Source organism: Mauremys reevesii, linkage group 7, assembly GCF_016161935.1.
Source record: "Mauremys reevesii isolate NIE-2019 linkage group 7, ASM1616193v1, whole genome shotgun sequence".
NCBI lineage: Eukaryota > Metazoa > Chordata > Testudines > Geoemydidae > Mauremys > Mauremys reevesii.
The window spans coordinates 116,024,003-116,037,355 of record NC_052629.1 but is presented as its reverse complement, the minus strand read 5'-3'; the positions used below and the strand labels follow the sequence as shown (position 1 = coordinate 116,037,355).

The following is a 13,353-nucleotide window of genomic DNA, read 5'->3' as shown; positions in this document are numbered from 1 at the left end:
AAGCACTTACAATGTTAGCTAACTAGTTTTCACATCGTCCGTACGAAGTATTATCCCCATCCTACAGATGGGGTAACAGAGAGAGAGATTAAGTGGTTTGACCAAGGTCACAGAAGGAGTAAGTGGCAGCAAAAGGACAACAATCTCAGATAGTCCGATTACCACTCTTGCATGCTAACAACTGGACACAGTCCCTCTGAACAACTGGATGAGAAACATACATAGTGGATATGGCACTGGACTTGGACTCGGGACCCTGAGTTTTATTTCTGAGTCTGTTGCTGGCCTGTTGGGTGACTTTGGGCAAAAACCTTTGTCTGTACCTCAGTTTCCCCATCTATAAAATGGGGATAATTATGTTTACCCCCTTAAAGGTGCTTTGAGGTCTACGGGTGAAAGGCAGTAAATAACTAGATATTTGTATTACCTAGCCTCTTCCACCAAAAGAGGTGTTTGTTAGTACTGCGTTCACAACAGACATTTCAGAAGGTCCTGCAAGGTAATTTATGGGGCTGTGTTGACATACTGTTGCTTTCAAACTTAATGTCCCTAAGTAGGATTTGTATTTAGTGTTCCTTACTTGATTCATATATACTGTATTAAAATAGCATTCTTTTTCTGGGGAACATTATTGTTCAGTGTCACAGACAATACCAGCATTAGCTCATGGTAGCATCTTATTAGCCCAGCTCATATACTGTAGTACACCTCATTTTGCATAGATTATGGCAGGTTAGTTAAAGTTAGCTCCTGCATTACACTGAAAATATTTGTTTATATTGGCAACACATCCCTAGCTTTGAAGTATTTCATGCATTCTTTTCAGATACTCCTGGTGACATCCTCTCTGATGAAGTCAATAGAAGTTTTGCCAATGACTTCAAGAGGGCCAGGATTTCACCCTCTACATGCAAGTAAATAATTGAAATCTAAACAAAGACTGGGTATAAGCATCTCAGCTCTGCAAGACAAAGTGCTGTCATGCCCTCAGAGGCCTGCACTTTTACTGTGCTGAGGGTCTGATGCTGTCAGAAAATGGCTGTACCAATGAGGAAAATGTAAAAAAGGGGGGGAAGTTTTGCCCTAGCCATCATGCAGGGGATGAGAGGCCCCCATCCTTGCATGGCCATGTAAGGGCTGCCAGGTTTGCAAAGCTGGAGGACGAGCAGGAGCTGTACAATCAGCACTCCCCTCAAGGCAGGGACTAGGCAGAGTCTGTTTCCCTGCTCCCAGCAAGCCAATCTGGCCATGCACAAAGGGAGAGAAAGCTGCATCCCAGAAAGAGGGGAATAACTAACAAGAGGGCAGAAATTAGGACTGAGTCAGTGCTTTCCTCAGGCTTTGCCTGGGTGCAGTGCAGCTACATGAGACAAAGGGTTGAACCTACAGGCTGCTCTGACTTATGCTGGAGGATTGGCCCAGCATACTCCTCTAGGATCAGAGGCGTGCAAAGATGAGCTTTACACTACACCCGTACTCTTCCCACTCACACACCTAAACACTATGCATGCAGCTCCTTACATTTAAAATCCTTCCATGCCTGGTGCCCCATCCCACAACCAGTGCTCACCAAGAATTCCCACTGGAGCTTCTCACCACAGAAGTGGCCTCACAGCTTTGACAGTGGAATATTTTTGCCTCCGAGAGCATAAGTCTAAAATATCCAAGGATACTGTATTTGTTTGGATTTCAGCTCAGCTGGTGACTGAGAGGTGTAATCCCACCTTAAAACCCCTTATTTAAAGTTGACAGCTCTGTTGCAAAATAAAATATATTATCAATGTGACTGGGGCTCTAATTTCTAATCCCTCCGCCCAGTATAGACAAAAATAGACTATTGTGATGCATAATCTGAGCCAGAAAGCTGTGATGCTGGCACTGTTCAGAATGTCAAAGAATATAATGAGGCCCAGGAAAAATGAAACCTGTCTTAGCCACCACTCAAGGGAGTGATAAAAATTGGTTGCTCAACAAAAGTGATCTCTTAATAAAGATGGCATAGAATTGTACCCAGTGGGGGAAGAGGTAATTTTGGGTGGTCTCTTAAGACAGGCGGTTGCCTAATAAAGGTGATTATTGTACATTTAATAAAGATTACTAGATATGCAGCAAATCAAGCTAATTAAGTTTGAAAACAGCAGCCTCTCAGTGAGGCAAGTTGCCACAGTGCAACACAGATCACAAAAGCTTGGTTTCGTTATGTCATAGTGCACTTTTGTACCTTTACAAAGATTTTCCTTCATGAAGACTGGAGTCAGTGTATTTCTTTTGTGAAGTCCCTCAGGCTAACTTTTTCAGAAGTAGGTACTGATTTTTGGGGACCCACCTTGGGCTTTTTTTTTTTTTTTTTTTTTTTTTTTTTTTATAAGAGATAAGTATCTAAGACTCCAATTAAAGTCAGGCTCAGAAAAATCAGGCCCAAGGTGTCTAAGGTTGGTCACTCCCAAAATTGGAGCATCCATAATTAGAGAATGGTTTTAAATTTCAGTTTTGACGTGCTTTGTTCAAAGCCATGGAGGGGATTATTATTTGAGACCATGTATTAAAACTCAGGAGTTCCTGGCTCCCACTCATGCTCAAACCACTCCTCTCTCACTACTACTGCACTGAAGGGTTGAAATTTTCAAAAGTATCTAAGTCCCATTTTCAGAAGTGACCTAAGTTCCCAAGTTACTTTTGAAAATGGGACTTGGGTAAAAATTTCAAAAGCACCGAAGACCTGCTCCTGTAGTCTTTGCTCACCTAGAATTGCCACTGACTTGGGGCCCAATTTCATAGCCCTTATATATTGAGTGATTCAGTAATCCTTACATAACAGTCCAAGCTAAGGACTGCAGAATTGGACCCTAAAAGTCTGATTTTCAAAGGGTCTGAGCAGGTTTCTGGGTGCTAAGCACTTCTGAACATCAGGCCCTATGTGACCTTGAACAAGTCAATTAACCATCCCATGCCTCAGTTTCCCTTTCTTTGTAAAACGCAGGGGGTGACTGATGACAAGTACTAATTATCATGGGTGAACAGTCAGTCACTATGCAGGGTTTCGTCAACTAACTATGAAAGTAAAGCTAAACAGTTTTTAATGTGCATTTCTCTGCATCTTTTTTGTATGTAATTACCTCAGTACTTGTAGCTCCTTTGATTTTGTGGGTCAGGCACATTTGTACTGTAAAATTTTACTGGAAAGCTCTTGAAGCCATCACTGCTCCCTTTGGTTCACACTTTTCACCTGTGTTGTGTCCAGGTTGATAACAGTCAGCAGTTAGCATGGGAAACTTTTAAAATCATCTTGTAAGGATATGAGGAAGTTATGAAGTCCCAGCTGATTTTAAGCAGTCAGCATAGTACGTTGCAAGGAAGTGGAAACCTAGAGCCAGAAACCTTCACAAGGAATGACAAATAAAAGAAAATCCTTTCCTGAAACTTCTGGCTTGTGTTATTGGTTTTGTAATTAAAATTAACATGTTATAGGTTAAAAGTGAGGATTAACCATTGGAACAAGCTACCAAGGGAAGAGGTGGATCCTCCGTCTCTTGAAGTCTTCATAATCAATATTCTGGAAGATAACTTGTATTTGACTAGAGCCTATTAGACTCAGGACAGGAGTAACCTGATGCAGTTCTATGACCTCAGTTAGGCAGGAGGTCAGACCAGATGATCGAGTGTTCCCTTCTGGCCTTAAAATCTATGAAAATAGGCACAGGGCCAGATCCTCGGCATTGTCATTGGAGCTACACTGATTTGACCCAGATGAGGATCAGGCCCATAGTTTTCATTTCCCATACGCATACAGTGAGGAAGGACCGATGATGAGGGCCTCTCCCATCAAGTTTGATGGATGAGCTCACCTATTGTGAGTCCTGAGATGGGGCCAAAGACCAATTTTGGAGCTGCAGCCCTGTCTGCAAGTGCCAGAGGTGAAGACAATGGTAGATGAATGTGAGCTGCTTCCAGTTTTATGCCTCACACATTTCTCCTTGGATGCGGCAATCTACGAGCTCTCAAAGTCCATCGGGCTTAGGTGGTGGAGCTGCTGCCATTGGGCCTGGTCAGGGGCTCAAAGCTCCCAGGTGTTGAGATCAGCATTGCAAAACTGGAGGTTAGTCTCGAGAGTGTCTGTGGAGCGTTTTCGTGGTCTTCCCCTAAAACAAGTTCCAGTCTCTAGTTCTCCGTCTGCAATAAATACAGGCACAAAGAGAGCAACCCCCCTTTTTCCTCTTGAACCCACTGTCCTTGGCATCCAGGCATCTCTTCAAAGCCAACCAACCAGAGGAGAGGGAACAGATTCTTACTAGGTTACTGTAATTAGCCTGTTTAAGGTTAACAATGTCATCTGCCCTGACTAGCTGAATCATGAACAAGGCTCTGCTGCTTTGCCTCTGCTCAACCCAGCTAGGTCCACCACCTGCTATTTTGGCATTCTGCTTCCAAGGATGCAAAAGACAACTCTCCTCTCTCTCCAAAAGCATAAACAGGCCTCCTATGGCAGGTGACAGAGGCCTATAAACATTCCAGTCTATATCTAACAACGTAGCCTAAAACGGTAGGCCAGGCGTAGAAGGCAAGGCTGGATGCTGCTGGCCCACGAGAGCTCGCCATTGAGATTTAGATGGAAATTCAGCAGGAGCCTTGTAATTTTCTGTAGGGATCTGACAAATAGATGGGAAGCCTTTCAGGAGTTGCTCAGTCCCCATTTTTTACAGTGGCCCATAGGGGCTGGAACTAGGGGTGCTGCTGCACCCCCTGGCTTGAAGTGGTTTCCCACATATACAAGCAGCAAAGAGTCCTGTGGCACCTTATAGACTAACAGACGTATTGGAGCATGAACTTTCGTGGGTGAATACCCGCTTTGTCGGGTGCATGTGACATATACAAGGTTCAATGACTCTCAGCACCCCCACTATACAAATTGTTCCAGCACCCTTGCAGTGGTCAGTGCCATCCACTCAAAGGCACAGCAGAAGAGAATGCGCAGTGGCTTCACTTTCAAAGAAGTGTGTTTTGGTGTTCTGATCTCTCATTCCAACAGGGAGAGAGTAAATTCCCAAACATGTCAGACAACCAAGAGACCATGAAAAAAAAAACAAAAACCTTGTTTTATTTATAATTTGTTGCCATATTTCAGAATTAGGAAACAACACTCTAACCAATGTGCACCAGCAGAGGATCAGTCCCTAAAGTCAGTGGAGCTAGACCACTTTACAGCCACTGATGATCTGGCCCATTGTCTTTGGTTAGGTCAATAGTGAGATGTGCTCCCCAGCCTGAAACCACGAGAAAAACAGAGAAAAATAATAAAAGGGACATCAACAAGCATTAGTGCTCAAGGCTCTGATAGCTTTCAAGGCACCCTCTCCTGTTTGCTAAGCTTTTAGAACACTTTCTCGTGTAGTATAAGTATTACTGCTTGCTTCTTAGTCATTTTAACAAAAAAGTATTGTAAAAATTCCAAAGGGGAAAAATACAAAGGCAAAGATTTGAGGATTGAAGGCACGGTGCTTTTTGACAATGAGAGAAAGTGGAATGATTTAGTGGAGTATTACCTCACTCCATCGGACTATTCAATCTGTTCCCATCTGTCACCCTCGCGCTCGGAGGGGGAGGGTGGAAGGGAAGTTGTTGATCTACTTCACTCTATCAAACTGCTCAAGTGGGTTTCCCCCTCCCTGCATTAGGCCTGACATACTAGCGCTGAGCAATATTGCTGTACGCCTCCAGTGTATTACATCACACTGGAAAGGAGGGAAGTAACAGCCATCCCTCTCTATACAGCGCTAGTGACCCTGCCCCCGGAGTGAGTACGGTGTTCCGTTCTTTGCACCATATTACCAAAAAGACACCGCCCAAGTGGAATGAGATCAGAGAAGAGTAGTCAAAAGGATCGGGGTCTGGACGCACTGATTGATGAGAGCTTGATATGTACAGCTGAGCTAAACTATGACTAAGGGGAGAGACTGTGGGCGTAAGTGCCAAGAGCTATAACTAGGAGCAGTGGTATGAAATTAAGAAAGAAAAAACGTAGGCTGAATATCATGAGAAAAAAAAAAAGTCTTCCTGACAGCAATATTTATTAAGCTGCAAAACACAGTCGTTTCTCAAGGGAAGTTCGGGATGCTCAATCACTGGTTACGTTTAAAAGTCAGCACGGACATAACTCTGAAGGAAATGGTCCCATTGTGACCAAGAGAGGGACTGGATGATCTAACAAGTTGTTTCCCTCTCCAATCTCTATGGCACACATTGGATCAAAATCTCTCCCGCCCTTGGGCTGCTCTCTCTGGTCAGACTGTAAGCTCTTCAAGGCAAGGACTGTCTCTTTACTACGTGTGTGTAGCATACGTAACACAAAGGAGCTCGGGTCTGGGCTGGAATCCCGAGGTGCTAACGTAATACACACAAAGTAAAAAATGAGCTTGAGCCACAGCCCCCGAAGTTACAGCAGCTTTGTCATTGACTTCAATCGGCTTTGGATCAAGCTCTGTGGGTGAAATCCAGGCTCCACTGAAGCCCAGGAGAGTTTTGCCATTGACTTTAATAAGCCCAGGATTTCACCCTAAAAGCTGCATCCATGGGACAGAAGTAGTAAGAAAAAAAAATAAATTACTGATGCGGAGAAATCACAAGTAAAAATGAGTGAGAGAGAATGCATGGAAGCAGTCACCAAAGGTTCCACCCCTGAGTTTGCCTTCCTGGTAGACCGTGCTAAAGACCCCAGACCCTCTTTCTCATGCCTTATGTTCTAAGATATCTCAACCCAGGAGTGGGTCTGATTCTACAACCATTAAAGTCAATGGCAGTTTTGTTTGGTTGTAAGCTCTTGGCAGCAGGAGCTATGTCTTTGTATTTGTTCTGTAAAGGGTCCTAACGTATTTTTGCATGCTCTGTGTAAAAACAACACAGTTAGTGCTCTGGAATGCTTAAAAAAAAAAAAGCTCAGTCTTGCGCTTGTTTAGTTGGAACCAAGCATTTTCACTGTGTTTCTGAACTGTGCTAGGTCCTTGGGATCTGCAAAGCTGCATTACAATTAAAACAAGGTTTAATCCCATCCACATGGGTTGGTCTTGTGGTTGAGGCACTGGCCTAGAACTCAGGAGGCCTGGGTGCAATTCCAGTTCTTCACTAACTTCCTGTAGGACCGTGGGCAAGTTGTCTCTGTGGCTCAGTTCCCCATCTGTGAAATGGGAATAGTGAAAGTGCCTTTCTCCCACTTTGTCTTGTTTAGTGGAACTGTAAACTTTATGGGGCAGAGACTTCTTTTACTGTGTATTTGTCCAGTGCCTAGCTACAATGAGCCCCAATCTTGGTTGGGTACTCTAGGCATTACTGAAATACAAACAACAACAACTGGATTCCTAAACATGTTAGTTTTTGTCATGTTGATGGTACCTTGCCTCCCTTTTCCACAGCCGCTGCCAAGTTTTCCTGATACCTATTAGGGAATTTTCCCCTTACCCCAGGTCTCCTTCAGCTATTTGAAGGCAATACTGTGATGCACTTAGAAGACTTAGAACAGGCCTGGCTTTTCTTCCCTGTAGTTATAGGAATAGATAATACCCCTTTAATTTGTGAGCCTTGTAGTGGTGCTCTCCACAATCTTGGTGTTAGAAGCCATCAGACCCCAACCAGAGCAGCAGTGCGTGTATGTAGCTAGGCCTCGCATGTTGCAGATTTTCAGTAGATGTGGTTATTTGGATCCAACAGTGCCCCTCTATTTCCTTCATATCTGTTGTATAAAGATCACGAGACGCAACATTTCCTATCTGTATTCATTCTGCAGCTTCCAAGAAAACGCACCATTGCCTTTCTACCACCAAGACCATAGCTTGAATATTGCAAATTGCAGAACAAACAGTAGAGATGTGCAGCAGCTTGCAGGACCTACTCCACCAGGGCTGCCATCTTGGATTCCCTTCTCTGAGGAAAGGGTCACTCATGTCTGTGTTTGGGAGAGTTAATCACTTCTTTTTGCATTTAAAATTCCTCCTCTTCTAACAACTCCCCAATAGACCTGCAGCTCCCTCCTTGCTAGAGTAAGAACTGCAGTCTATTCTCATTACACTGTGAGAGAATCTATTCACAGATAGATCTCTGATTGAGGAGTCTGGAGTCCAGAAACGCCCCGCAAACACACTCAGCCCTCCTGCCCCATTAGAGCTGTATGCTCCCAGAACAAAACAAGAAGTTGCTATGTAAGCCAATGGTTTACAAGGATCTATCTATGTCTGCACCCTGCACAACATTTAATAGATACATTTGTGCACTTTACAATTCAAACCACTTGCAAGCCTGGGGCCAGTTTCTCTAGGATGCTACGGCTCCATTCTGGTGATGCAAAGCAGCTGATGCATACCAGTGAATTGGGCATATATATGACCACTTGCACATTATTGGCCTAATTCTGCATTCTGCAAGCATCCCCAACTACCACTGAGAAGGAACAGAGGAGTCACGCTGTGTTAGATGTGCATTAAAATCTTCCAGATTCCTGGGTCCATGTTACTGATTGATGATGACGACAGTGCTACTCACTGAGTTTGGTAACTGGTTTCAAAAAACCTTATTTTGTCTTTAAAAAGAGCCCTGCCACTCCTTGTGATTCTTCTAACGCCTGCTGGAAAACACATTACGCGTCGTCAAGATCAGACTCCTGAGACATCTTGTTTAAATCAAGGGATTCTGAACACCTTCTGTTTCTTTTGAACAGCCATCTGTGCAGCAATAATAAGATGCGTCGCTAAAGGGGGGCTGTGAACAAGGGCTTTAGTTTGAGGTCAGACTTGCCGGTATTGTACATCATTAAGGTGCATTATGTTGACAAGGCAAATTAGTAAAAAGCCTCTTATAACGTATTATAATGGGGTCAGACCCACCTCATGTGAGTGCCTCCTGGCCGGGTGGGTGTCTGCACCTTTCTCAGTCTGTAGCAACCCCTGTTGGTGGTTTCTCAGGCGGCTTCGGTGACTCAGGCTGAGTCACACACAAGTCTGTATATGAAACACAACTCAAGCAGACCCCTTCCGGGGTACGAGTCCAACAGGGCCTTTCGGGTGTCCTCAGCACGGACTTTCACTGTAGCATTACTCCCACTGTCTTTAGACAGTCCCAGCCCAGGTATGGGGCCGTGCCCCAAGGGCTTCCTCCCCGAAGCTGATATTTTCACCCTCTCTGTGCCTTCCACTGACCACAGCTTTCCAGCTGAGTCATTAATTTCAAGTCTCCTTTCAACGGTGTATCAGAGTCCAATAGAGTCCAGTACCACTAACCCTCTTCAGGGGTTTTCAGTCTCCTTTCTGAGTGCTAGGCCACTGCCCTGTGGCGAGGGGAAATCCAGGCTGCCCACTAGTCTGAGTCCCAGCTCAGGTCTGGCCCGGTGGTGCCCAGGGCAGCTCTCCCTAGAAATGCCGAGGTCAGGGCAGGCTGCAAAAAGGAGAGCGGATACTCCCAAGACTGGTGGGTAACACTGAAGTTAAACTCCCCAGCCCGTCAAAAACTCTGCTCCTGATCCCCACATTGGTTATCAAGAAGCAAAACAACAACAACAGTTGTAATAATAATAAAAATCATACAATCCCCTTTACTGCATTCCAGCTCTCTGCCCCCCGTCAGCACCTAGGTCCAGTACAGTGAGAAGTTATTTGAAACTCTGCTCACTATATAAACTTCTTCTGACCCCAAAGGGTTGGCCACGTTACCAGGTTAGTATGAGTTTGGATCTTACTCAAAATACCACGCTGCCAGCCAATCCTTTAGTATCTAAAACTAAAGATTTATTATAAAGAAGAACGAACAAGAAGAGAGTTGTTAAATGGTAAACCAGTCACATACATACCCTCCACGGCAGGGAGCCTGTCTCCCTGTGCGTTTGCAAAGCACCTAGCCCACTTTGGATGCTGTATAAATTAATAAGCTTTGATACTTCAGAGTCATTTTGTATTGATCAGACAGTTGTATAGCCACAGTGAAGGAGGATTTACATTTGAGGGTGGAGAAGCTCAATAGCATGAGCGACGTTTTCTTAGGTACCTCTGAATATGCTATAATAGGGTTTCAATTTAATGAATTATGCTGAGAAGCGGACACCTAGACTCACAATTCCCTGGAAAGTCAACAGGTTGAGTGACAGAGGCCCAGGGACCCCCCAAAAAAGTATTTAGGTACCTAACTCTCACTGAAATCAATGGGAGTTAGGCACCTACATTTCTTTAAAGATCTGGGCAAACATCCATAGGCCAAACTCATCTCACAGCTCCGGGGCTGTGAAGAACACTTAGCCATGGAAATGGTGCATTTCCACTATGCAGGCAGGTAGGTGGATGGGCAGGAGCAAACCTGCAGCATGGAGACCAGCTATGTCAGGCTCTTTGCATGACAGTTCACAGGCGGTCAGTGGGAGGCTGGCAAAGAATCAGCTACTGCACCAATTCACTGGTTCTGCCCCCCATGGCAGGTGCATACTAGGGCTTCAAATGGGTCCCACACTCATTAGGCTCAGCTACAATTGCTTTAGAGCCAGAGATGGATAATTCCTTTCCCCTGGCCATTGTGCAGAGCTAGCCAGTGCACAGCCCACAACTCAGGATGGTTCCTGGCTCTGTTACCCCATACCTACAGTGGCTCCCAGGATAGGTGCACATAGTCACAGCAGAAGCAGCACTACAATGCACCTGCATTCTAGTTGGCAATGGCTTTCTGTGTAGTTCACCACCACACACACACTTATTCCTAGCTCTATAGCTATCATGATCTTAAGAAATTCCTGCAGCTAGGAAGATTCCGTGCATGGGCTCGTGAACAGACCCATTGCAGAAACAGGATGGATGATATAAATATGGGCTCATACCTTTCTGATGCTGTGCTGGAAAATCTCTCTGCACTCCTGTTTCTGAAACCTGTGGAGTGGGTTCCTTGTGGTCCTAATGCTCCCCTGTTTTACACCTGTGCAGATTGAGTGCAAAGTGGATGTAAAACTCTAGCCAATCAGAATTCTCTACTCATGTACCCAGTGGGTGTAGATGGCTAAAGCAGGTGCAAGAGATGCAAACTCACTGGGCCAGATCTTTGTTCCCTATCCCCTCAACATGCTTTCCCCTGCACCAGCAGCACACTGCCTGGGGAATTACAGTGGCTATATGCTAATCTCTCCTAGTTAGCATAGGATGTGTGTGTCAGAGGCATAACTGATGGAAAGGGGGAATAGCTGGAGAGCTGCTGTGGTCTGCTGATCCACTTGTGCCACAATGATTCTTTGGGGGAAGGAGGGGAGAGCATTGCATCTGGGCTCAACTTAGAGAAGCCACGAGGTTGCTCTGAATTGTTCCAGGGGTTCACACTGGCTGCAGGATCAGGACAGCTGCACCCAGATAGCACTTGATTGGGACATTCAAAGGGACCAAAAGGGAGTTAGGAGGAGTTGAGTTGAAAGTCAGGAGGAGTTGAGCACTTAACTAATTTAGGCCCCTTTGAAGATCCCAGCCTTTCCCCTGCTGGGCCAGGTGCAGCACCAGTGCATCTGAGGACCTGGAACATGTAGAGGTGGGGGAAGGCAGCATAGGGCTGAGACAGCTTCCCCTTTGCTCTCCTTGTGCTGGGCTCAGATTTGCTGGCAGATCCCTGTGTGCAGCACGTGCCAGAATTTGGCCGAGGATATGAGGTGGACGTGACAGGACTAGGATAATACAGGTGGGAAAAGTTGAAGGTTGTTGCTTGAGTAAGGTCCATATGGCAGCTGAGAGGGGAAGTGGAAACTGCAGCAGTTATAAGTTACGTATATAAATAGATGCTGTAGAGAACTGGGATGTCAGTAACAAGAATATATAAAGCTCAGAACAATATGCAAGCTAAGAGGTGAGGGTTGTGACCCACTATATGTGCCTGCTCAGGGATGTAAGGGAGTGAAAGGTGCCTCCTTATATCCTACTCCCTGACATGGGCTATATCACAGCACATGGAGGAGAGGAGGGAGGTTCCATATTCCACTCCCCTTCCCCTGATGTACCAGCTCAGTGGCAGGGGAAATAATCTGTGCAAGGCATGGGGCTGGTTCACATTGCTTCCTCCTGGAGCAAGGCAAGGATGTGGGGGAGGGAAAACAGGGAACAGACTGTGACCCTCCACGCCACGATCCGGTTTATTCCTCGAGCTGTGCAAGATGCCATAGATTTGCCAGTAGGTTTTGTCCAAAGAGAGAGGAATTGACATTCTAGCCCCACTGTTTTTTAATCACAGACAGAGACATGGAATGGGAACACTATTCACAGCTGGAACCTGATAAAGTAGTAAGTAAATTTCCCTACAGGTAAATTCAGCAGAAGTCCTTCAAATCCTACCTACCCTTTATAGAGCATGTTCCATCAGGAGGTCTCATAATACCACAACGGAGGGTAGTAGCATCACCCCCATTTTACAGATGGGTAAACTGAGGTACAGAGATTAAATGATTGCAAACACTCACCTAGCAGGTCAGTGACAGAACAGGGAATAGAACCCAGGTCTCCAGAAGCCCAGTCTAGTGGGCTGTCCACCACAGACCATTCCCTCCTGCTTAGATAAAGGCAATCAAATCCAGGTCTTGTATATGCTGTGATTCCACTGTCTTGGCATTCACCTCTTAACTCGCCCAAGAAAGCCCTTCTAAGCCCATCACTGGTATTACAATGAAAGTCAAACCATAGGACCGTAGGATCTGGTCATTTTCAAGCTTTCAGTTAAGCTACAAAAGCCAGCCACTAGAGTGCGAAATAAATAGACCACATTTTTTTTTACCAAAAGTCAAGATTAGTTACCATTGACAAAGTAGGTTTGGGGTTTTTCCTCCTTCCCCTGTTAATGAACATATCCAAATCACAAACAAAGGCACAGTAACACACAGAGACATACTGTCAGAAGAACTAATTATCTATCACAGGGGATGATGGGGGTCCTCCTTGCAGACAGAGGCCTGAGAAGCCAATAGTCCTGGCCTAGAATTTTTACCCAATGTTATGTCAAGACAAATAGTGTAGCATAAAAGTCTGAAGCAACACCTTAATGGCAGGGCTAGCAACCCACTATCCCATTGCCTCTGCTGACTAAATTTTGATATGGCCCTTAGGTAAAAAAAAACCAGCTAAAGGTTAAGGATAACAGGGAGGGAATGCATCACCGTGAACATTTTGAAATACTTCTTTTGGACCTTGCGCACCTGTTAGTGCTGGTGTCAAATGAAGCAAAACTGAAGTGTGTTATGGTTTTCCAGTGAGGGGGTGTTCCACTGCAGAGAGAAATTGAGGGAACTTTTCAGCTGTAGTTAATGCATGAAATATTCACTGGGACAGGTAAAGGGTGTTGACTAAGGCAGAGTTTAGGAAAGAATTTGAG

General features: G+C 45.1%; 1 protein-coding gene across 1 annotated transcript in view; it reads right to left on the bottom strand.

Annotated features, from left to right (window-relative positions):
- The window catches only part of EIF4E3 (eukaryotic translation initiation factor 4E family member 3), a 63,257-nt gene extending 54,370 nt beyond the window's left edge, over window positions 1-8,887 (bottom strand). Inside the window, exon 1 of the mRNA XM_039481065.1 lies at window positions 8,868-8,887. Within this exon, the coding sequence (XP_039336999.1) occupies window positions 8,868-8,872 (5 nt within the window). The 5' untranslated portion in view covers window positions 8,873-8,887. The remainder of the gene's footprint in view (window positions 1-8,867) is intronic.
- Between the last annotated feature and the right edge of the window lie 4,466 nt (window positions 8,888-13,353).